Source organism: Borostomias antarcticus (genome assembly GCF_949987555.1).
Source record: "Borostomias antarcticus genome assembly, chromosome: 20".
Taxonomy (NCBI): Eukaryota; Metazoa; Chordata; class Actinopteri; order Stomiiformes; family Stomiidae; genus Borostomias; species Borostomias antarcticus.
In genome coordinates, this window is record NC_140253.1 from 5369758 (window position 1) to 5395340 (window position 25583).

Below are 25583 nucleotides of genomic sequence, written 5' to 3' on the forward strand. Positions count from 1 at the left end.
AATTTACCGTTTACAATTCATGTCATTGCTATTTCAGTCAGTTCACTTACTTATTTCAGTTTCGATTGAGAATTGAAACGTTCATTTAAACGGACTCTAACCCTCGTCCTCGGCCCCTCTGTCCCTCCCCCCAGGCTGCTATAGGCTCCACGGCGTTGGACGTGGCGCGCATGAAGGGCGACGCGCAGCTGGAGGGGTACGGCATGGACGTGCTGACCGTGGCCGTGCTCTCCATCCTCCTCACCGCCCCCGTGGGCGCCCTGATCATCGGCATCTCTGGGCCCCGGCTGCTCCAGAAACCAAAGAACACGCCCTGGGGTGAGAGAGAGAAAGATACACACACACACACACACGCGCGCACACACAGACACACACACACACACACACACCTATCCTTATGTGATCTGAATGGCCTATGATACACGCTTTTTGACATATGCTATTACTAATAAACAATGATAATACATATGTACCACTATTCCAGGTGTTCGAAGTGCTATTTGGCTGAGGGGGGACTAGGGCTGCAAAATTCCACTCCAGGAATATTGGAATGTTTGAAACTTTCCATGGGAATTAACGGGAATTAACGGAAATTAAGGGGAATTAACAGGAATTAATGGGAATTAACAGGAATCAAGACATTTTGCGGTTACTTTTACCAACTGTATTTACCTTGTCACATAAAGACATTACATTTTAACATTGTATTTTGTCATAAGCATCAAACATTTCTAATACACATTTTAAAAAAGACATTTTTGAGTGTGTAGAGTAGAGTAGCATCTATTTGTGAGTAGAGTAGAGTAGCGTGCGGGACGCTAGGTATTATCTGTGCATGTGATGGAAGAATGCACAGCGCAGGGTTGGAATTCAAATGAATTTGCATGAAATGGGGAGGAAGGGAGAGGAGGGGAGGGCGGCGGTGCGCCTCATCCGCTACCAACATCCTCATCCACTCGGCCGAGGCTCGCCTGCCTGTAGGCGCTAAAGCCATCACCACACAATGGACGCCCATTGTGTTTAACACCTAGCGCTTGTCCTACGGCTGGCGACAGCTTTGCCCAATGCAGAGTAGCGAGCCATTATGAAAAGCAGCATCCTTTTATTTCAAGGGCAACGCGGGGATGGAGAATTTGCATGGTTATACGTTGTCTTTTTTTGTTTTGTTTACTCCATTACCCTGTATGTGTGTTTCAACAGAACGCCAGCTCACACACAATGGGTGTTTTTGTACCGTCTGTAGGTCTGAGGGCACCGTCTGTTTTACTACACGGTGGACCACTTCCACGTCCATCAGGAGTTTGCGTTTAGTGTATCAGGAAGCGGTAGCCCTTGCGGTTGTCAGTACTCAAGCTCCACTTACTTTTTTGTACACTCTGAATGCAACTCGTCCTGAACATTTCTCACATCACTTCCATCTGACCCCCTCCCCTCCCCCCCCCTCCCCTCCCCCCCTCCCCTCCCCCCCCCCCCCCTCCCACCCCGGTGTTGAATAGGCGGTTTTCCTTACCTCCCCGTCTCTTCCGGATCTGTAGGCGCGGCCGGAGGAGACCAGGGCGAGGCGGAGAACCCGGTCACCTACGAGAGCAACCTCTGACCGCGCCCTACGCACGCCAACCCCCAGCCCGTCCCCGTCAGGCAGGGCCAGACCGCCTCCGCCGCACCGAGGACGTCGAGGCAATCAAAGAGGACTGGGAGTAAAGTTCCCGGGGTAATCCCCCCCCCCCCTCCTCCCCCCTCCACCTCCATGAGCCGGAGGGGACTTTCCCTCGTCCCTTCTTTCCCCTCTGTTTTTAATCTGGCTGTCGCTAGTGTTTGACGTCCCGCAGGGACACTTGAATCACTCTTTATTTATAGCCGCCGGTAGTTTCCACACAACAACCTACTACATCCAAGCACTTGAACAGTTATATTTGTATCGAGGACAATTTGTATATTGAGGTCTCTATAGCAGTATATGTATTATTGTTCTGAGATTACATTCTATAAAAAATAGTGAGGTGTAAAAACGGGTTTATATATCTGTCTTTTTTGTATTTTTTTGGGGGGGGGGGGGGTGGTTCTCCTCACCTCTTACACTGAGGTCTTTACAGCACTGCCATGAGTTTACTGTCTCTTTATACCACTACTTCCCTCTGTAAAACGTACTGGATTCTCCTCTCTACATCACCCCGGGCGGAAATCCCAGTTCGAGTAATGCTTTTGGTATTTTTGACGTCATCACTGAGTCAACTGGAACGCAGCATTATTGAACATCAACCGCGTCGTTGGCAATGTTCATGAATTTGCACTGTATGTAAACGCCCTCAGATGAACTATGTTTAGTCCTTAGGCCTTATGCAAAGTATTTAATGAGCTTCTGTCTTTTGTGTGTATTTATAAGAGAGCTAAGTGTGTTCCTGTTATTAACTGTTAAGTTTTAAGAGAATTAAGAGATATAAAGAACAGATTAGTGGACGGCTTTTATTATGTAAGTCGCAGGACGAAAAAATGTATTGTACTGTATCATGTATTTGTATCATGCTGTGCTCTAGAGATGTGACATCGTTAGATGTCCTGCAAGAATGTGTGGACCCATAGTGGGGCCTGTAACAGGAAATTCAAATCTGTTTATTCTCTGATCAAGACATTGTCATAGAGGTTATTGAGTTTGATTCAGATTACAGGGGCAGACTACTATTAATAGGTGCTATCCTGTGTCTGCCAGTTGTTTTGATCTCATGGGAACATTCTCTGTGGCCATCTTCCAGATAGGTGAGATAAGGTTCATGGCAGAAAAGTGAAGCCTCCACCTCAGCTCTGTCGTCTGGTCCCCAGTACTGTTCCATTTGTCCGAATCATATGATCATGAACAAATGGAATAGTACGTTGAATGGTGATTTTAGCCCATCAGCTTCAATGCCTGGTCCGAGAGTTTGAATATAAGGGCGTGTTCACGATATCCATGTGTTATTTTGCTAGAAACCTGTTTCTCCCCAAAGACCCGTTTTGCAAATCGTATTGGAAATAAAGTAACCAGTTTTGGACTTGCAAAGGTGAACCTCAGCATTTCGACTAGTCATTTTAAATAATTAATTTTGGTAACAGGCCTTTCATGGAAGATCGGTTACTCTGAATGTATTGTCAATTTGTGAGCAATATACTATAAAAACCTTTTTTTATGGCCATGTTTTTTAGATTTCTTACAGAATTAATTATGCGGTGTGAATTGAGATTTGTTTTTCTTCAATCACCAATCAAACTTTTTCATTTGTTTTTCTTCTACATTTCAAAGTTTTCTGAAATTTTAATTTTATAGAAATAGATGTGTACAAAAATTGATTAAAAGTTGATAGTGTACCTTTTCATTTGGCTGCTGCCGTCTACTGTAGCCTCAGCAACCTGGAGCTGGTATGTTTGAAAATCACATGCAAATAACTGCTGGCGCTCATGAGTTGTGGGACAGTGTGAAGCACGGGCATACTGTACTCCTGTCTGTAAGAAGGATGCTTTTTAAAACAGGCAGCACATTCAGGGCACAAGAAGTGAATGTTGTTTTATTCTTATTTTACAAAAATCCATGGGCACAGCAAGGCTTTACCATAGAGCATAGCAAGGCTTTACCATAGAGCATGTCCCAAAATACAAATCTGTGCCATTAAACATCGTAACCATATGATCAGTTCTCTACATAGTTGTTGAATGAATTAAGATATATGCTACAGTGTATGAACACACGCATTCTGACAACACATACGGAAACATACGTTAACTGCAGAGAAAATATCTTATATTTTGTCCACAGATGGACTGCTTGTAAAGTTGTGTGTATTCTAACAATTGAATACTGCTCAAAGGTACAACTCTACAAGGTACAACTTTGAAAGGTACAACTCTGAAACGTCTTTTAAGATACTTGAGTGGAAGAACACAATGTAAAACACAATTAAGGCATTGTCGAAGGCTATGAAGAGAATGAAGTTCAAAGTAGATGTAATGTCCCATACACACAATAATTTAAACAAATATTTCACATTCTGCAAGTGTGTAGGCATGTAGCAAGCTTACAGTATCTGAGGCGCAAAAAAAGCTAAATAAAGGTTTGCTTTTGATGACATAGAAAATCAAACTGTCGTTTAAATGGCTGTAAAATGGTTGCAGATTCAAGTTTTCCCTTTAAATGGTCTCAAATGCTTCCATGGAAACCAAGGATAACTGTGACCTTTAAAAAACATATATTTGAAGAGACAGATAGCCAGAGCATAAAATGGCCACAGGGGTTAGCCAAGGGAGAGAATGCAGTCAAGAGTGAGTTTGAAAAGCCATGCCACAAAGGAGTGTAAAACCAATCTCAGGTATTGCACATTATTGCAGAGTTGAGGGAATATGGATTAACCAATGCTTTTTAGCGTTAATCGTTATTTTTCCAACAGTTCTCCAGCATCATTAGGCACAAATGGTCATGTCTACATTTACCAAAAACAAATTTATGAAGAATTGGTAGAGTATAAAACAATGAAATAAAACAAGACGTTTTTAAAGTACGGACACAAACACATTCTTAAAAGAGAAACAAAAAAAGAGAAGGGTGTTGATATGACAGCGGCCGTCTCCCAGGGTGACGACGGTTTATTATAGAATCTTCTTCTTGAGTATGAGAGGGCCCACGTTGTCGCCGGTCAGCTCGTTGTGTTTTATGTGTGATTTGTCACAAACAGGAAACTGCAACAGGAAACACAACTTATCAGCTCATTAATGAGGCGTCCCTTCACAGAGACGAGAACCTCCCGCCTTGCGACCTCAAAAAGGGAAGTAATTACTTAAACAACGTGTCAAAGTTAACACATTTATTCCATTTTTGGCAACACTCATTTGAGGGTCAGCCTACAGATGATTTACAGAGGCTTAGGCAACTCAACTATTAACATTCCACCAACTGAGTGGCAGTTGAGTCTCTTGATAGTTTTAGCATACGGAGTGCAGATTCTAGGGGGCACTGATACCTCCCCAACATTTTTTTTTTTTTTTTTCCACCTTCCAGTTTGAACTGACCGTTTTGGAGCGCCAGCAGCGGCAGTAGCAGACGTTGGCGCTCTTCAGGTCCTCGATGTCGATCTCGTTGACCACCTTGGGGTTCTCCTTCTGGATCTTCAGGTTTATCAGGCTGTCTCTCTGCTTCTTCTTCTGGGGCAGGAAGGGCCGGACGGTCAGGTAGCCCAGCAGGGCCAGTATGCCCAGGAGAGGCAGCAACCGGAACCACTCAGAGACTGAGACACACACACACGCACACAAACGCACACGCCCACACACGCCCACACACAGACACAGACAAAGAGTGAATGCAGGTCGACCTGCCCAAAAACAGCCTTTGACTTGGCATTACCTTCTTTTCATTTCCAGGTGTCCCATCACATGACAAACCGACAGTTATGGTCTACATCCCACTTTTCTGGAGTAGCCTCCTGCCCACCAATCTGCATGTCTTAACATTGGAAAGGATCAGCTACAACACAGCACCCATAAAACCAGTGAGTTCACGCGGTCGGACATGACATCCATGTTCTTTTATCACTCTGCCTGTGCTTGTTCACACAACATTCCATGTGGTGTGCCGTGTTTTCTATCGGTGCCGTGCAACACGCCATCCGTCGTCATCTCTCATCCCTAATATATATATATCTTTTTTTTTTTTTTACAAGCAATGCAACTGGCTCAGCTTTGGATAAAAGATGCTAGTGTCATACTCGGATCTTGTATCAGCTCACCCTCCCCTAGTCCGAATACGGTACTAAAACAATTACGGTTAATAACGTTTCCCATAATAATGTTCCCAAGAGGCCAACAGAGACTCTGTCGCACTGGTGAGGACTTAAGTTATGAGGGCTTTTCAGACTCACACTAATGAGTTAATCTCATTATGGATCTGTCCTCGCTTCAAAGGGAAATAGAAAAATGCCATCAAATCCCGAGAAAACGCACTCAGTGTAACATTTTAATGAAGCGTTCATCCTTGAAGCCAGTTTTAATATTTAACCTTTTGATTAGAGTCCTACGTGATCATTTTCACGCCACTCCTAACTTTCACGTGATCATTTTCACGCCACTCCTAACTTTCACTTCAGGCTAGTTCTTAGCCTCAAAGCTGTTCAAAATGTATAACTGGGCTTTAAAACCACTACTATTCACCTAGCCTAGTCCAGTGCTTTCAAGCATCATCTGGTCCATAGACATACTGAGATGTTCCCATTACCTAGTGAATGTTTAGAGTGTCTAGGCCTACATTCCTGCGCACAGCACCTCAGGGGGGAAGCATCATATTTGGCAAGCACCCACTTTTATTCCAGCACACCCATGTCATTTTGCACACAGGCACTTTGGCTATGCAGGGCCAGCTCAGCAGTTTGGGGCCTGGGTTCGTTTTGGGCTATTTATAGGCCCAGTCCGACACTTTCCATAGGGGGGTTGGCCTTAAAGGTCAAACTGGACATGTTTCTTCAGGTGGTCAAGACGAAGTGGTCGTGAGAGATTTGATATAGCTCTATAGCTCATATTAATGGTTACTTTGAGTACAGGTATGTCACAGTACACCAATGCAAAGCATCAGTGAAACACAGAAACACAGCCTTTGTTAAGCCCCTCCCCCTGGTGCTTACACAAGTGCCTTAACAGCACATTTACATAAGTTTCCCTGCCTATAGAATTAGCTTTAAAACGGATGGAGCTGAATGCATTGGTACATTAAGGGCATATTCAAGATGTTTATTAGCCATGTATATAGTTCACACATAATGTGGTCTAGGTTTGGCATAACTACACTGTAGATACCTTTGGTGGGCAAAACATCTTTAATGTTTTCAAGCGTCATCTAGTTACCACTGATAAATGGAAGATGGCGCTAGGCGAGAAGGATATCCCAATGGTGTCATATGGTTGTCAGCAAACCTGCTGCTATTCATCAGCTTTGTACGGCTATAATATCGACCACTGGATTACAAACTATCTTCCTGTATTTCTATGCATGATGGCACCATGGGTTTCATGCCTAACAAAATAGAAATGCCCCAACTGCCCCTTGAATCCATGCTTGAACCACACATGCACCCCGCGGTTTGAGGGATTTCCAAGATTCAGTCTTGGACTTGCCTACTTCAAACTTTTATCTGAGACCAGACATTTCCTTGGTGCAGAATATCCTAAAGAACGTGGCACATTTTATACTTGTGGATGTGAATCAAAAACTGGACTACATGCAATTTGTATAGTTACAGTATAAAGCTATTTATGTAAAGTTAGCGAATAGCTATGTGGCGGACTATAGTCGTGCATGCCTGGGGTCTAGACAATTTGCTTTCCTGTTTCACCATTGGAACATTATACGTTACCGGTTAGTCTCACAAATCCGCCGATCGTCTCCGGAAGGGGAAGCTTCTTGAGGTAGGCTGGAAGCTGGATTTTGATGATTCTCGCAATAGTATCCAACACCATCTTGAACGGATAGATAGGCAGGCTTTAATTCTGAGTAGGATGTTTCCTGAGCTCCGTTTACGTCATTGCGCTGTTTCTGGAACGCGTCTCGTTACCGGTGCGTACCGGGGTCTTATAAAGACGCGGAGGATTGGGCGTAAAGCGCAGGGATGTTGGTGAATAGCCGCAAATGCGAACGGTCAGGTTGACGCAAAATCATCAGCCAATGAAAGTGGGAAGAGTTGGTGTCCTTTGATAGGACACTTCCTGAGGGGCGGCAAACAGTTGTGATGAAAACAGCATCATGACCTTATGGTTTATAAAACGACTTGTTTTACAAATATGTTTGTAGACGGTTTTTTTTAATCAATGTATTAATTAATATACCCGTAAGTCTAGATAGGCTGCTGAATGTCGTTAAATGTAATTATTAGATTTCACAGCAATTGCACAGCATGTATCAAACACTGACCTTTGGAAATATGTCAACTGGGTTCAGCACAGTAGTAGAACAGTTTAATTGACACATATTTAAATTTATGCCATATATAACCAGTACAGTCACAGTGGAATTATTGTATTTTCTTGTCCTTACTTAGAGTAACTTATCAGCACTAATCAGTTTCCCATTCCAGTCCTAGGTATGTAGCTAAACATATTAAGGTTAAGGAGATAGTGGGTCGTGGGAGTGGATGATCTGTCCAGGGTGTGTCTTCAGTGGGTTGTGGTTGTGGAACAGCTCATTCTACGTTGTAACTGACTTTGCTTGAAAGCCTATTTACCTTCAGTCTCGGGACGGATTCTTTTTTAGATTCAATATGAAGCACAAAAACATTAGCATATTCTATGACATTCACAATCATAGAGACTTGACAGCTGTATTATAGGTATCCTGCGCCCTCCAGTGGCGGAGATTATGAACACAGTTGTAAATTTAGCTGGACTTCACTACCCAGCACTCATTGCGGTTTACTGGCCTTTTATTTGCCTCGACATAATTTCAAACTCAGTGGTAGTTCTTTCCATTAAACCGATCTCCGTGTCTGGATTATCCAACCATTTGTTTGCAACCGACAGTGTGAAGGTGTCCACTCAAATCCATATTGAATCATTGGGGATCTTTTGATGGGCACATCAGGCACATTCGCAGTCAACCCGTGCCTTGGACGTTTCACGTTAGGTCCTCAGCCTCCCGTGTCATTGGTGAATGACCGAAGATGTCGCATAGTAGGTTGTTTGCCCGGCTGCTCTGTAAGTATTACAATCGGATGGATTTATGATCACAATACACACTGTGAACACTTCCTTATCAGCTACACAATGTTCTTAATATTCACATTCAGCACTTAATCTCGATGTACACACAGTTTTGCCTTAACGCTCTGATGCTGCCAATGCTAACTTAGCTAGCTTGCACAGTTGTAGCTAGCTACTGCTGCAAGTGTGACTAGCTGCTATCAAGCTTGCTGTCAATACTAGGCCACAACTGATCTTTGACCCTGACATGTCCTTTAGGCTCTTCTTAGATTACCCAGGCTCTAAATGGGTACATATTGTAAAGGACGTATTTGCATACCCGCTGAGCCAGCTAGGCTTGTTGACTGGTTTCACAGCACTTAGCACACTTGCTAGACTAGTAGACAGTTAGTTTCTGCTATCTCTGATTTTGTCAGTTAAGATCACAGGTTTAACAGCAATACTCTGAAGTTGTTAGCTATCTATGCACACTTACATGCAATTGTCTGTGGCATATTTGATAGTTGTCCATCTAACACAATATAACCATAGTTATCCATCAGATAAGTAGATGAGGATGATACTGATAGACTGCTAGACAACAGATAGTATAGTAAATTGCCAGTTTGGGAAACTTTAAATGTCTAGCTGAGTCCCTAGGACTGGAGCAAGGAACTTATTAGCATTGATAAGATAGTGTAAGGACAAGCGATTGCAAGAATGGCCTGTACCTGCACTTGTTACACATGGTAAAACACTTTATTTCTACATTATTTGCTAGCAAGCCTGTTTGGTGTGTTGGCGAACAGCAGATAGACTCAGCTATATTGCAATGGATTATGAGACAGTGTCGTCCACACAGTCTCTTATTGTTCTCAAGATTGGCCACTCACATTTGGCTGCATAGAGGATAGAACATATTCTATCTAAACTTAACTGGTCAGCTGTCTCAGATCAGTAGTTGGGCAGATATCTGTACATCAACCCAGTAGTAGTAGGCTGTTTATTTATGCAGGGGGGGTATGTGTGTGTGTGTGTGTGTGTGTGTGTGTGTGTGGGGGGGGGTGCAACACATGGCTTCCACATCCCTTCTTTAGTAGCCTACTGTACTGTAACTAGCCTCATAACTGTCCAAAGTTCCAAATCACAGTTCCTATTATGATCAATATGCAATATCATATTAAGTCTTCAGTGTGCCATCTTTAGTGGGGCATACAATCCAGTCACTCTTGCCGGTTTGCACCGTGTGCAGCGTTGCTGTCGGCGCATTCCCAAAATGATTCATTATTCTTCAACTGTATTAGTTCCAGATGTATGCCTGTTGGTTTCAGATCCCCTATCAAAGTAGGGGTTCAAAAGTTCAATCTCATTAACGGGTATTCAGGTTCCATGGCCTGATAACATTGATTGGACTCTGTCCTAGAATGGATTACATTAAAAAAAAGTTCACTAACTGCAGAAAATCCAAGAGAGCCTATCCTTTAACGTGACAGCTCTTGGACTGCATATATTCTGTAGGATTCGGTATGGCCTCTCGACTAGCAGTTACATTCAGGTGACTGGTGAACTTGACGAATTCCAACTTTATGTTCCTTGGCTTTGAATGTGTATGTTGGTAATGAATCTCTCTGATGGTAAGGAGTAGCATACACCTTGGCCTTAACTGACCCTCATTTAATGAAAGCACTTGGGGCGGCTGTAGCTCAGGAGGTAGGGGCGGGTCGTCCAATGATCGTTGGGTCGGCGGTTTGAATCCCGGCTCTCCCTGACGACATGTTGAAGTGTCCTTGGGCATATGGGCTCCATACACTATATGGGCTCCATACAGTTCCCAGTTCCAGCCCATGCCCATTTAGCCCACATATATTGGACCTGGGAATACTCTGTAGGGCCCATATGGGTTTAGAAACATGGGAGTCACATGGGAAGCCCATGTGGGCTCACTATATGGCCTCCATACTCATTTAGCACCTTGCATGGCAGCTGCCGCCATTGGTGTCTGTGTATGTGTGTGTGAATGGCTGAATGAGAATCCTTCATTGTAAAGCACTTTGCATAAAACCATCTATATAAGTGGTCCATTTAGCATTACTTTGAATTTCTACCAGATTTGTCTGGTCAGTCCAGGAATCCACTCGTAGAAGAGGCATTGCAGAGCATGACGGATAGAGGAACACAATCAGAACACTTAAGGCCACTTGGATGACATTTCTTTTGACCACTGCCTCAAAGTGAGGTCGTTTTAAGGTGAACCACACCCATTTGATAATCGGCCAATATTGTAACAGTAAACCTACACGGTGTACCAACTTGTTTTGAATAGGCTACTGCATAGAAAGACAGGCGTGAGACGGTGGACTGAGTGACAATACCTTTTCCCCTGAGAATTTCAGCCAGGGTCTCCACCCACCTCCTGTCTCTCTCTCTCTCTCTCTCTCTCTCTCTCTCTCTCTCTCTCTCTCTCTCTCTCCTCACAGTGCAGCAGAATGGGGTGAGACACTGTTACACCGCCTCCAGGAAGCACCTCTACATTGACAAGGACACCAAGGTCATCTGCCAAGGCTTCACAGGAAAACAGGTTTGTATAATACACATACAACCCCAGTTGCTGGACATATTCCATTTCACCACAACAGACCCTGTTGTCACATTCACAGATTGTAACCGACAGATTGTAAAAAAAAAGTGTAACCCTTTCGTAAGCCTTTACTGTCATCTGTGCAAAACTGTCATTGATAAGAGTTGTTGTGTAGATGTAGAGAGTGGGTCGTATGCCCACCTCCCTTGTTCTCTGTAAAGCGCATTGTGTTGCCTCTGGGTATGAAATGCGCTATACAAATAAAGCTTTGATTGATTGATTGATTGATTGGCAGGCACTGTGCCACAAATGTGAAAAGTGGTCAATTCCCACTCAGCATGCACATGGAAAGAATTTGCAATCTAGATTTTTAGGATTTGTGTATGATGACTAAACATATGGCCCATATAGACCTAATGAAAATATATTAGACTTGATGTTTGCCTTCCTTAATCTCTCCATTTTCAAACACACACACACACACACACACACACACACACACACACGCACACTGTATCCCCAGAGAGTGATTGGACGGCAGAGGGTATCGGCTGCACCTCATTTGTCCGACATTGTTTCAGATGAGGGTGAAGGACCTTGGTAATTGTCTCGCCTTCTAACCTTACCCGGGCAGCGGCAAGAGAAAAAAAATCATTGGCAAGCGCGTCCCAACAAGCGAACGTCTTTCCTCTCCCAGATTTATACCCGCGCCTCGTCTGCTCCTCTCTCCTTCCCCGCCCGTATCTCTCCGACCACCCTCCACGTCATAGAGGTCTGTTCAATATAGTCCTATGAACACTCGTGATAATTAGAAAGGGATGATGAGGGGTGTCATCGCCATTCATCACGCATTGACTTTGCTGCTTCAAATTCACGGCAGGGGCCCCGTCATGAGCTAGAACAAGGGCCCCCCAGGGGGGCGGGGGGGGGGGGGGGGGGGGGCAGCGTTAGCAGCAGGGTACGTTGCATTAAGAGAGGTGGGAGGGAAGAGAGCTAATGGGATGAGCAACACAAAAAAAAAAGCCGGCGAAGGAGTATCGCACGGAAACTAAGAGATATTCGAATTGGAAAGAAAGTGCTGGTTCAGTGTTTCTGTTCTCTGTTAAACACTGGTAATTATCGTTTTAACATTAGGGTCATTGATTTGGACTCGCTGTAGTCGCCCCCTACGCCACTTATCTGCAGCGTTTCGACATCCCCGGTAATTATTAACTGAAGGCTTGGCGGGTTGAAGATTAATTTCCGACACCGCCGCTTAAACGGACTGATAGGCCTTTAAAATAAGCCGTGCAGGGACAGTGACTTTATTGACAGCCAAGAAATTCGGAGACGCTCGCTCGCATAATTATCGCGCGGGGGAAATGGCACAGCTCAGCCCCTCAGTCTGTCATAGCGGTTTCATGTTAACATCTTCTCTCAGCCATTATCTTGTTGTACGGTCGTCCACTCGTTCACAGAAGCCGAGTAGCATCTCCTTCCAGCCGCGTCTGAATTGAAGAGCACGCATGTCCTCTTGAGCGTAGAGAGGAACGCATCAGATGAAGACGTTGCCCTCGACCCGTCTCCCAGGTTGCAGGTCGGTGCAGCTTTCCAGCGACGGTGCCCGAGTGCCCTTCCGTCCACTCGCTCCCGAGCCTTCTGGGTGGGCGCCGCCCCCCCCCACCCTCCCCGTGATTAATGGCGAGCCACAGCCTCTCTCCTCCCTCTATCCTGTCTGTCATGTCAGCTCAAGGTTGACGCCGCAAGCGAGGACCGCCCCCCGCGCCGTCCGTCATGGCACACACACACACACACACACATACGTGCTCACACACACTCGCCGTAACCCATGTGTCTCCTCTCTGTCTCCCTCTAGGGGACGTTTCACAGTCAGCAGTCTCTGGACTACGGATCCCAGTTAGTGGGAGGAGTCTCCCCGGGCAAGGGGGGCAAGACGCACCTCGGCCAGCCGGTCTTCAACTCCGTCAAGGAGGTAAAACCACGACGGCGTCCATGATTGTTTACGCGCCGCCCGCCGGGCGTAGCACGTTCGGCGGATTACCCCGCAGAGGGCTTTTAAAAAGGGCGTCCGAGGTCAGCTCTTGAAAAGCGAGACATGAATTTGCCGGGTGGCGTCCCACGGCGCTTCCTCAAAGTGCCCCTCAAAGATTAATGGCCCGGGAAAGACAGTGAGGTTGAGAAAGCTTGCGACACACACAAGGCTCGCCAGAACGGCTCATAACACCTTGTTCTGCTCTATATTTAGAAGAATATATAATATATAAAACTCTATATTTAGAAGAATGTAGAAACATTTTGACCTTTTGACGTCACACAGAATATCGGACGTTTTGTCGCATTTGTGCTGTGCAATGTGCTCATTTTTCAAGCCTTCACAAACCGATTCACCCCCCTGCCCACCCCCCCCCACCCCCCTCCAGGCCAGAGAAGGCACGGGCGCCCACGCCACCGTCATCTACGTGCCGCCCCCCTTCGCGGCGGCGGCCATCATCGAGGCCATCGACGCGGAGATGCCCCTGGTGGTGTGCATCACCGAGGGCATCCCCCAGCAGGACATGGTGCGCGTCAAGCACAAGCTGCTGCGCCAGTCCATCACGCGCCTCATAGGCCCCAACTGTCCCGGGGTCATCAACGTGAGGACGGACGCACGCCGGACACAGCCGTACACTCACACACGCGCGCGCGCACACACACACACACACACACACACACACACACACACACACACACACAGACATACACACACAGACAGACACACACAGACAGACAGACAGACAGGAAGTCAGGAAGTATACCGACACACGCTGGACACAGTTGTACACTCACGCGCACACACACACACACACACATACAGGAAATGCATGGACACACTGGACACAGTTGTACACACACACACACACACACACACACACACACTCAAACAGGAAGCATACAGACACGCATGTAAAAACTTGAGCACATACTACTGTTTATTACACATATAACACACACACACACACGCCGAAGCATAAAGACACACAGACGTTAACACACTGTTGTTATAACTCCACTATTGTGATCCTGTTTGTATTTTCAGCCTGGGGAATGTAAGATCGGGATCATGCCCGGACACATTCACAAGAAAGGAAGAATCGGTGAGACCGTCCCTCCCTGTGATCGTCCATCCCGTTGTGTTTACATTCCGAGGCTAAGCGTAGAAGACTCGGCTGCTCTGAGTTTTGTCACCGTGCCAGGAGTTAGTGCCTCGAGTTCTGACTGAGATTGACGGATTTGTAGTTTCTGCGTGCCAATTAAATGTTGGTTTATAAATGGCCCATCGAGGACGTCGGTCTCTAAGTGATGCGACTGTAGTTTAATGTCGAGAATCAAAGGTCAAACCACTCAGCTGAATTGCTTTGACGTGGAATTAGAGCTGCCATAACTGATCTTTTTTCTCCACATTTTTCAAAACTAATTAAAACCACCTGATTATCAGATTGGTTCATTGAGCCGTAGCGTCCTAATAGGCGAGTCATTCCAATTTGAATGACTCGCCTCTACCAGTCTTGTTATTCCATAATTTCTGCCTGTGTTCTCAAATTACAACCCGCAACTTTGCTCTGCACCCATGCCTTAAAAGTACACATTACACGATTTAGGCCTTTGGCTTATGTTAAAGCCCTGTGCCAAGTCTGACCCTGGAAGAGTTCTTTTGAAATGAATCCCTCCCACTTTCCTTCCTTCCTTCTTTCCTTCCTCTTCCTTCCTTCCTTCCTTCCTTCCTTCCTTCCTTCCTTCCTTCCTTCCTTCCTTCCTTCCTTCCTTCCTTCCTTCCTTCCTTCCTTCCTTCCTTCCTTCCTTCCTTCCTTCCTTCCTTCCTTCCTTCCTTCCTTCCTTCCTTCTTTCCTCCCTTCCTTCCTTCCTTCCTTCCTTCCTTCCTTCCTTCCTTCCTTCCTTCCTTCCTTCCTTCCTTCCTTCCTTCCTTCCTTCCTTCCTTCCTTCCTTCCTTCCTTCCTTCCTTCTTCCCTTCCTTCTTCCCTTCCTTCCTTCCTTCCTTCCTTCCTTCCTTCCTTCCTTCCTTCCTTCCTTCCTTCCTTCCTTCCTTCCTTCCTTCCTTCCTTCCTTCCTTCCTTCCTTCCTTCCTCCTCCTTCCTTCCTTCCTTCCTGTTTTCAAATCCAGCAGTCTAACATATTGCTAATGTTTTCTGTCCTCCCAGGCATTGTGTCCCGGTCGGGAACTCTCACATATGAAGCCGTGCATCAGACCACACAAGTGGGCCTGGGCCAGTCCCTCTGCATCGGTACGTCAGAACAAACAGATTTCAGAGCGCTGACATATATGTATGACACAGCTATATATATATATTTCTACAACGGAAAGTTTGGATACTTGATTCTGATTGACTAGCAGCCGTGGTAAAATACTCTGTAACCCACAGCTGCGACCGCATAACAATTAGTATTAATGCGCCGTCAATCTTATTGACGAGGCCATTGATAAAATCAAGCGGTAGGCTATGTTTTGCGTAGCAACCAGTCGCAGCAACCTCGCCTTTTTCGTATCCTATTACAATAACGCACTCATCAGTTCGACTCCAACACTTCCACACCCCTACCAGCAAAAACAAGTGCTCTGGAGAACTGTTTTAATAACTGCACCATGGCTGGAAATATTCAAATAAACGTGAACCACCCGAATTATGCCTTATGGCTAATGTGAACAAGGCCAACCCAAATAGGCGAGATAGCCTATGTTGCCTGGCAACCATTTAATTCAGAACTATAGCCTATCGCGGAAGATTTTGTAAATACTAAAATGATAAGAATGATCAGTAAATAAATGATTAAATGTTACTACTGAGTGTTTTTTGTGAATATATACAGTACAGTATATGTAGTAACTGTTGTAGAAAAGCAATTGACCACTCGAGGCAGTGGGTTACAGGGGATTTTACCACAGCTACGGGGGTTTTAACAACGCCCTGTAGCTGTGGTAAAATCCCCTGTAACCCACTGCCTCTCGTGGTCAATTGCTTAAATATATATATATATATATATATATATATATATATATATATATATATATATATATATATATATATATAAAATAAAAAATCACTTTATTTGTAAAGCACTTTTCATTGTGAGACAATACAATGTGCTGAAACAATCTCAAAGTCATTAAGAATATAAAATATATACAGTAGACAATATACAGAAAGCTTTTCTAAAGACGCAGGTCTTTAGACCAGTCTTAAAAGTACCCAGAGTCTGTGGCGCCCTCAGACCGTCAGGGGGGGCATTCTGAAGACGGGGGGGGGGGGGGGGGGGGCAGCTAGGGCAAAAGGCCCGGTGTCCCATAGAGCAGAGCTTAGTCCTGGAGGATCGCAACAGGGGGGCTGTAGTCACAAACCCGGTTTCGCCGAGACCCCCCCCCCACCTTCGCTGACGTCTTCTTCACCCCCCCCCCCCGACGTCTCCAGGCATCGGAGGAGACCCCTTCAACGGCACCGACTTCATTGACTGCCTGGAGGTGTTCCTGCGGGACCCCAAGACGGAGGGCATCATCCTGATCGGCGAGATCGGAGGCAACGCGGAGGAGAACGCCGCTGACTTCCTCAAGGAGCACAACACCGTAAGGCCGCGGACACACACACACACACAAACACACACACACACACACAGATGTGCTCTGCCGCACTGAAACGGTACTAGCGCGCACGCCACGGACGCTGTACACGCACACGTACGGCGCTACTATACACACAGAGCCCCCTCCCTCCCTCTCCCCACACCCGCTCGCCGAATGACTTGCTGCTTTCTCACGGCGTGGAGACATCAAAACAGGACTCGTCTCTGTTTGCGCCCGACGTTATGAAACGTATCTGCTGTTCGGGCGCTCCGCCCCCCTCCCGCTGTGAAGCACTCCTCCGGTTGTCATGGAGAGAGGAGCGCAGTTCTGCGAGTTCCGCCGTTTTCATCTCCACAGGCGTTCCCTTCACACCCCGGGTGGGCACTTCTGAACCTCTCTGTTCTCTGTGCCCCCCTTTCCCTTTCTCTCTCTCTCTCTCTCTCTCTCTCTCTCTCTCTCTCTCTCCCTCTCTCGTTTTCTCTCTTCTCTCTCCTCACTCTCTCTCTCTTTCTGTCTCTTCTCACTCTCTCTCTCTCTCTCTCTCTCTCTCTCTCTCTCTCTCTTGCTCTGTGGCTGTGTGTGAATGTTTATCAATGTGTTATTTTCAGTGCAGTGTTCACCTCTTTGTGTGCGTGCATGTGTGTGTGTGCGTCTCCGTGTGTGCGGCGCACGCGTGCGTCCGTCAGTTTCCCCCTCCTGTCCGAGGCGCTCGGGAGCGGCGGAGCGAATTTGTCGCAAAACATGCGGACGTCTCCCCTGGCCGGTCTCCAAAGAGCAGCTCCTCTCCCCCTCACACCCCCCCCCTCTCCCCGGTCACCCAGAGCACCGACGACACGGCGTCTCTTCGGCGACGCCCGTCTCGGAAAACGCCCGCGGCGGGGGCTCGCTCGGAACAAATAACGAAGTGAAGCGAAACGGCGAGTGCGTCAGGCTACCCCACAGTTCCCGAGAGGAACCGAGCGGCGAAAGTTAGCGGCGTCCTTTTTCAAAGTCGTCTCGTCTGATTCCTTCCCTCGTCTCGGCGCGTAAGGACGTTTCCGTTTCCCCGCGCGCGTCCTCCTGTCTTTTGCACGTCGTTACGCGGACGGGCTGAAGGCTTGGTCGTTAGAGAAGGCTGTGGTCCATTTAACCGAACCGGTAAATAAAAAAACGTGTGACGCTCAATTCCTTCCCTGTAGAATCAGGCACGTTTGCCTGACGCCTGTGGGGAAATTCAGTGATAAATGGCTCGGAAGGATAATTCCGCACGGTCCTATCACAATTGTGTGCCCTTATTGCTGAAGAGATCACCTGGTCTCTCTCTCTCTCTCTCTCTCTCGGTCTCTCCTCCCCCCCTCTCTCTCTCCCCCCCCCCCCTCTCCTCTCCCCTCCACAGCTGAAAAATTACCCCTCATTCAGTTAGAGAAGACGCATCACATTAGTGTAATGAATCCATTCCTGCAGGACACATTACAGATGGGGTTTGCTTGGAAAATCCACGAGGGCAAACGTGATCAATGAACGGTCACACAACATTACATGTATTGAATTCCCGCTCCTGAAAGCCATTTGTAGGAGACGGGGCCGTACCACTATCCCAGTTAAGGGGTTCATGTCCGGACTTATGGATTTCATTACGGAGAGCGTAAGCTGAGGAACTAGATGAAACACCGTTTAGGACTGACGGCAAGCGGGTGAAGGTGGGCGGGGTCGGGTGAAGGTGGGCGGAGTCGGCTAAAGGTGGGCGGAGTCGGTCGAAGCGGAAGAGGCGGAGAATCTTCTACGCTAGCATCCGTACGGTTTTGGTATTAGTTTCTAGTCCAGGCTGTTTTCCGCGTGTGTGTGTGTGTGTGTGTGTGTGTGTGTGTGTGTGTGTGTGTGTGTGTGTGTGTGTGTGTGTGTGTGTGTGTGTGTGTGTGTGTGTGTGTGTGTGTGTGTGTGTGTGTGTGTGTGTGTGTGTGTGTGTGTGTGTGTGTGTGTGAGCGAGCGCACGTGCCTGTTGGAGTGTTTTTCTGTGCTCAGTATGTACATGTGTACTTAAGAATTCACCGCCCTCATTCATACCCACTGTGCTCAGCAGGGGGCCGCTACCGTCTCAGTCCGCCTAACCCTCGAGCAGGCCTCCGCTTCTGAAAACAAACCTCCTACGCCCCCCCTGTCCGTCCCTCCCTCCATCCCTCCCTCTCTCCCTCCCTCTCTCTCTCTCTCTCTCTCTCTCTCTCTCTCTCTCTCTCTCTCTCTCTCTCTCTCTCTCATATCTAATAATTAAAGTCGTACATCTCCACTGGTCACAATGGAAGACAAAAGACTGGAGGCGGCCGTGCTAATCTAACCCCCCCCCCCCCCCACGCGTTCCCACACCCCGGGACCGCTTCCCCGAGAGATGGGGGATTAATGGAGTCATTACATGCTAACCTGCTTAGCTTGATTTAAGGGTTGATTCGCGCAGGGGCGGTTCGTTTTTGTCATAGCGCAAATTAATTAGGGAGAGGGAAGGAGAGAGGGGGAAGGGAAGGGACCGGAGAACCACGCGCTCGTTCGGTACGACTTCAACCCCCCCCCCCCCTCCCCGTAAGAGCGTCCTCTGTGGGACCACCTTGGAGAAGTCCCCCCCCGCTCCCTCCGGCGTTGGCGCCGGCCGCGGCCCTATCCTCCGCCACCTCCCTTTCGAGGGTCGACGTCTCATTAGCGATGTTTCGTTAGCCAAGGTAGGCCCCTCCCCCCCTCCGCTCGATTGTCTTGGCAGAATAACAGCTTGGCCGCGCTTAAACAATTACCCAGCGTCGTCGCCCGTGTGAATTAATAGCGGCCGTCTCGTGCACCTGCCAGTTCCAGGCTCCCCAGTTGGAACGGAGCTCATGTGGCAGCAGAAGGGGAATCCATTAGTGTGTGTGTGTGTGTGTGTGTGTGTGGGGGGGGGGGGGTTTCTACCTTGCCCCGGTCCTGTCTGCTGGTGTGTTAACTTGCGCACCAATCACTGTTACCCCCCGGACGACAGGCTGTTATCAAAGGACTGGGGACGTCTTGAGGGCGGACCAGGCAGCCCAGCGTGCGCCCCCCCCCCTCCCCCAGAAGGGTCAAGCCTGAGATCGTTTGACTCTGACAGATGCACTGTAGGTTTTGGGGATGAGCCTCGTCATTCGTTTATCACCGGCCAATCAGCGGCGACGGATTTGGGTCGGATTCGATCCGGACCACGTGACCACCTAGCAACCGCTCCGCCTAAGACGATTTGGGATTGGTTTAAAGAAATACAGCGTTCCCCCCCAATGACGTAGATTTTACTGGGGGTGTGCCCTTTGGGAGCTCTCCCCCGCCAGCCGAACCCCAGCCCTGGTGGTGGCCCTCGGTTGGCGTACGGTGGTTGATCGCAGCTACCGATGGGCCTGGCCCCCCCCCCGCCCCGCATCCGCTCCATGATGCCCAGACGGGGTTTGGCATCCTGTGCGGCGTGCGAGCGTGGCGCCGAGGAACAAACCGCAGACCACGTCACCCGGGACCGTCCGATATACCCAGACACCCAACGGAATGCGTGGCCCGACGGTTGTGGATGACGAAACGGTGACATGGCTCCTGGAGGTGTGCCTGGATATATAGCCCGGGTGACGCCCTCACCCAGGCTCGGGGTGGTAAAAGGATAGCCCCTCGGCCCCGAGCCTGGGGAGGAGAGGACACAACATCAAACCCACACAAAGAAGAAGAAGAAGCCCCCACCCCCATCCCGGCATGGTAATGGGTCCAGCCAGACCTTTCTGCGGTGCTAGAGATAGCTCTGGCTTTGTGAGACTGTCCCCAAAGAGACAACATTACCGTTAACACACACACACACATGCACACACACAAACTACATTATGACATCGTTCCTGAAGATGAAATATTAGCGCTCCCGCCGACTGGAAATGATGGCGACTGTTGAACGCGGCCATCCATCAGCGGGGACTTGGCGCGGACAGGAGCAGAGCTAATCAGTGCCAGCAAGACTAATTGTCTCCTCAGAAATGAGATGATGTAAAATGGCAGGGGCCCGAGCCCCTATCAGCTCGCACACCCACCCATGCAATTAAATGGCCTGATTGACCCTTTGTTTTTATAATGGAGAACGAGGGGGGGGGGGGGGGGGGGGGGAGAGGGGGTGGATGAGAGGAGAGGGGGGAGGATGACGGACCTGTTCATGAGGCATGGGTAATGTCAGAACATGCGGCACTGTCACTAACTTATTACCCTCCCCCCCCTCTCTCCCTCCCTCCCTCCCTCCCTCCCTCCCTCCCTCCCTCCCTCCCTCCCTCCCTCCCTCCCTCTCTGTCTGTCTCTCCGTCCCCAGGGAGCGAACGCCAAGCCCGTGGTGTCCTTCATCGCCGGCCTGACGGCGCCCCCGGGCCGCCGGATGGGCCACGCCGGCGCCATCATCGCCGGGGGCAAGGGCGGAGCCAAAGAGAAGATCGCCGCCCTCCAGGCGGCCGGCGTGGTGGTGAGCATGTCGCCCGCTCAGCTGGGCAGCACCATTTTCAAGGTGAGACCGCTCCGCCTCAGACCTAGGCCCAATCCCAAACCAACCCCTACGCCCTCACCCTCGCCCTATCCACTCCCCCTCTGTTTGCGCGTTCACGCCGAGCTTCGCCATGTTAAGGGCCGTCCCAAACCAATCAGCGCGGAGTGCGCTTGGAGTGCGAGTGGGCTGTCAGACCCTTAAATAGCAAGCCGGTTTCTGCGCAAGCTCCCGATAACCGAAGCAGGAAGTGTACGTGCAAAAACGATGCCGCAGGAAACCGCATATACATAAAGTTCCATCTTCCTACTGTCAATTATTTTAGACTATTTTACAACACTCAAACTTTTGTTTTTCTCACACTGATTTCACAGCCTCAAACAAAATCACAGAATGTGGTATCAAAAGATATAACCCAAAATAGGAAAACATCACTTTATCCCTAGATCACTTGACTTGTAGCAAACTCTTAAGCCTGTATTCATAGCCGACATAAAATAAATCTAAACAGGTCTAGGTCTACGTCAAATTAACATCATATATTCCATTATTTCCAGGGACAATGGAACAGACAAAGCAGCTGATTAGGCTGCGACATGCAAATACCTCTTCACAAAAAAAGGAATGCTGCCAAAAAGGCATGGGAGTGAGTTATTTATTGATTGATGTATTTGTCTCGCGACAGTGTTATAGTATTCATTTAGAGTTAGTTCATTTGCAAAAACATATATTCATTTGGATTTTTGACCATTTCTCATTATATAGGTATTTAATTATAGTGATTTATATTTTTATTATAAATCATAAACATTTTCCACATAAATCACCTAAACATGCCATGGTGACGGCCCTGTTCCGGTGGAGTGGGGAGTCCGTCCCACATTTGGCTTTCCATTTATTAACCCCCCCCCCCTCAATTGAGAGTCCCCTCCATAGCTGCGAGTGACACTTCATTTGGAGTGACACTCGGTGGCGGAGTGGGAGTGGGTAGTGGGTAGTGGGTGGCTGGTTTGGGATTGGGCCCTAGTTTACCTCCGGCCGCCTGCTAATCCAAAAGGGACGTCTAGACCCTCCTCGTGTTCCGCCGCCGCGGCGAGGCCTCCGCCGGGGTGAGGCGCCATCGCCCGCCCCGCCCCTGTGGTGCCGCTCCAGAGTCCGCGCCCTCAGCGAAGTGGCGAGGTCAACTGGAACTTTTAATGCCCAATAATGATACGGCAACAGCGCGCGCGCGTGGAAGGGGGGGGGCGAGGGGCGAGGGGCGGCGGCAATTAATAAAGCGCCTGTTGAAGCCAGGCCGAGTTAACGCCATCGCCTCCTCGCTCCAATTCATCACGGGGGGGGGGGGGTGGATAGGGGGGGGAGAGAGAACGGCTTTAACAAGATGTATAAAAAGCGAAAGAGTGTATTGCGGCCATTCATCATCTTACACTTTCATTACTGACTGCGACGGTGCCGATATGGATCACCCGCCGCCGCCCGCGTGCTTCCTCCCCGTCGTAATCCATAATCATCGCCGGTAACGATGAAAAAACGCTTCCACCCCGCGTGTGTTCATTTAGCAGCAGCCCATTGTGTTCATGCGTCTCCGTTAATCCGATCGGTCGGTGTAACCGGAGCAGAGCCCACGCGGTGGCGGCGGACTAAACGGAGCGTGGGGGGGCGGGGGGGTCGGGGGGGGGGGGGCGGGGTCACCTGAACACGTCCGGAGTGCCACAGCCGACTGCTGAGTGGGTAGTTAATACCGGTTCTCCATGACCCCCAGAGGGGACTCGCAGCTCTGTGAAGTATTACAGCACTCCTGTTTTCACAGTTCTGCAGGTTCGTTCTCTCTTTCTCTCTCTCTCTCTCTCTCTCTCTCTCTCTCTCTCTCTCTCTCTCTCGTCTCGGCCCGCGTGAACCCATCCCATCCCTCTTTCCTCCCGTTTTTCCCTCCTATTCTGTCGGTCCCCTCGCCTGCTCTCTGCGGACCCCCGCTCTCCTCCCTGTCTCCGGCTCTTTTGACACACTGACCCCGTCTGTCCTCTCGACCCGACTGTCGCGACACACACACACACACACACACACACACACAGACAGTGTCTTCCTCTCTGCTTGGTCGTATCATCAGTCTCTCAATCACACACAGGCAATATTCCTCTCCTGTCCTCCTCATCCTCGCCTCATCCCTTCTTACCCCTGCCCCCCCCCCCATCCTTCCATCTCCTTCTCCTCCTTTTCTCATTCTCTCTGTCAGTTTTACCAGCCTGCAGGCGCCAGACCCTCCGTGTCACCTTCCCTCCCTCCCTCCTTCCTTCCCTCCCTCCCTCCTTCCCTCCCTCCTTCCCTCTCTCCCTCCCTCTTTCCTCTCATCTGTCAGACGGAGCACGAGCGGGTGTGAGGGAGCCGCGTTCTGCATTGGCATCAAACGCTCCCAAACCCATCTCCTCTTCCTCTTCCTCCTCCCACTCCTCCATCTCTCCCCTCCCTCAGCCTGCCACTCCCCCTTTCTCTCCCTCTCCCGTTCTGCCACTCTCTCTCTCTCTCTCTCTCTCTCTCTCATCGTCATGGGCTGTCCTTGGATCCGCGCGTGCAGATACAGTTAATCTGCGGCGTGAGACCGAGGCACGCCCCCCCCCCCCCCCCCCCGGGCCTCAGGGCGCAGGCAGCATTATGCGCCGCTGCGGAGGAAAGCTACCCTCGGCCGCTGTCAAAAAATCGAGGGGAAACAAATGGCTTTTGTCGTCCACCAGGTGGCACTAGGCCTCCAGGTATCCGCCACCTTCCCTTCCCGTGTACAGTGAGCCAGACGCGTGCGCGTGCGCGTGTGCGTGTGTGTTCTGGGGACCTGATAAATGGCATTTGCATAAAGGAATTTTTCAGTGAAATGGGTACATTCTGCAGGGAGGGAGAGAATATTCTATCATTCCTGCGGCTTGTTTGATGTTTTTGTCGAATGAATATGTAAATATCCACAGCCGGCTTAGCGGCCGATGGGGCGCTTTGTCATCTGTTGTCGTCTGCCCTGACTCGTGTGTTCTAGTTCCGTTCTATTAGCATATTCCCATGTCCGTCCCCTCTCCCGCGATATTTTCTTGCTCTTGTTTACATGTCTCGCATGCCTATTCTTGACCGCGGGCTCTACATATTTATTCAGCTTGTGAGGTTAACATTATTCAGGTCTTATATCCGTGTGACAGAGTCTGAAATCGTGCCCTTTCATGCAACAGAAACTGCCACCTGCCCCAACACACACACGCACACACACACACGCACACACACGCACACACACACACACACACACACACACACACGCACACACCCTCGCAGAAAGAAGAAAAAGATGCCTTGTCAGGGTCTCTCTGCGCCCCCCCCCCCCTCCCCTCGTTTCCCCCTCAACAGCAGATCTGTAGCGCCAGATCAAAACGAGCCGTGTGAATTCTCCATGAATAAATCATCTCTCCCTTTTCTCCCCTTTTCTCTCTCCTCCCTCTCTCCTCCCCCCCTCCCCGTCCTCTCCGCTGTCCACCTCTGCAGGAGTTCGAGAAGAGGAAGATGTTGTAAATCCGGGAGAGATCGGCGCCCGTCCGCCGCCTCACTCTGAAGCAGAGCAACCAGTTTCTTGACGTTACCGTGCACCCCCCCCAAGACAACGCCCCCCCCCCCCCCCCCCCCCTCATTTCAACGGCCGCCCGCGCACAGAGTTCTGTTAAAACACCTCGCTTGTTCATTTTTGCTCTTCATACGTTTACCATGAGAGGAAGACATTATATATATATAAATGTATAACATTACATCTTTGTGGCATCGCAACATCTCTTGTTCGTGTGCGGAAGGTGAAAAGCCTTTAGAGAAGACTGCTGTCCATCCATTCTAGTAGCAGTGGTGTTGTTTTTGTTTCGGTTCGGTTTCATAATTTATGCCTCACCTGTTGACCGGCGGTGGAGAGATACCGCCACGGTGATCTCAGCGATCCGGCTGTCGCCCCTCTCTGTACGCTGGTCTCTCCACCACGCCCGTCCTACTGTTGGATGTGTTCCACCGGCTGATCTCTCTGGCTCTCCACCTGAATAAGAAATATTGCTGAAACACTTCCCTGTGCTTGCGTGTTTTCTCTCTCTCTCTCTCTCTCTCTCTCTCTATCCCTCGTCTGTGTCTTTTCACTGACCCGTTGCGTCATGGCGAATGGCGCCAAGGCCGTTTCTCATTAGGCGCACGGACACTCCTCACTAAAAGGTTAGGAGGTCAACGCCTGAGCTATGAAACGACAACGA

At 48.9% G+C, this 25583-nt stretch overlaps 3 protein-coding genes across 4 annotated transcripts in view; 2 read left to right on the forward strand and 1 right to left on the reverse strand.

Annotated features, from left to right (window-relative positions):
- The window catches only part of LOC311322298 (sodium/hydrogen exchanger 9B2), a 12420-nt gene extending 9193 nt beyond the window's left edge, over positions 1-3227 (forward strand). Inside the window, exons 12-13 of one of the 2 annotated variants that reach the window (XM_084454358.1) lie at positions 135-318; positions 1497-3227. In XM_084454358.1, the coding sequence (XP_084310484.1) occupies positions 135-318; positions 1497-1597 (285 nt within the window). In that variant the 3' untranslated portion in view covers positions 1598-3227. The remainder of the gene's footprint in view (positions 1-134; positions 319-1496) is intronic. The other variant, XM_084454359.1, reaches the window with a different exon arrangement.
- Positions 3228-4611: 1384 nt separating this feature from the next.
- cisd2 (CDGSH iron sulfur domain 2) lies at positions 4612-7483 on the reverse strand (the record flags this gene model as incomplete). The annotated part of the gene is made up of 3 exons (XM_084454558.1): positions 7362-7483; positions 5032-5246; positions 4612-4701 (listed from the first exon to the last, which is right to left on the reverse strand). Exons 1-3 carry the CDS (start codon positions 7462-7464, stop codon positions 4612-4614), a joined length of 408 nt encoding a protein of 135 aa, XP_084310684.1. The 5' UTR covers positions 7465-7483.
- A 1153-nt stretch (positions 7484-8636) lies between these two features.
- Positions 8637-25403, forward strand: suclg1 (succinate-CoA ligase GDP/ADP-forming subunit alph). The gene is made up of 9 exons (XM_084454366.1): positions 8637-8694; positions 11157-11257; positions 13113-13229; positions 13678-13890; positions 14334-14391; positions 15454-15537; positions 16720-16871; positions 21169-21357; positions 24847-25403. Exons 1-9 carry the CDS (start codon positions 8661-8663, stop codon positions 24871-24873), a joined length of 975 nt encoding a protein of 324 aa, XP_084310492.1. The 5' UTR covers positions 8637-8660; the 3' UTR covers positions 24874-25403.
- The last annotated feature ends 180 nt before the right edge of the window (positions 25404-25583 follow it).

What these genes read in the sequence shown, in the direction of transcription:
- suclg1 (XM_084454366.1), top strand. Translation starts at nt 8,661, where the DNA reads ATGTCGCATAGTAGGTTGTTTGCCCGGCTGCTCT. An exon ending in AAGGCTTCACAGGAAAACAG is followed by an intron (nt 11,258 to 13,112) that starts GTTTGTATAATA and finishes GTCTCCCTCTAG; the next exon opens with GGGACGTTTCACAGTCAGCA. An exon ending in GGGCCAGTCCCTCTGCATCG is followed by an intron (nt 15,538 to 16,719) that starts GTACGTCAGAAC and finishes CGACGTCTCCAG; the next exon opens with GCATCGGAGGAGACCCCTTC.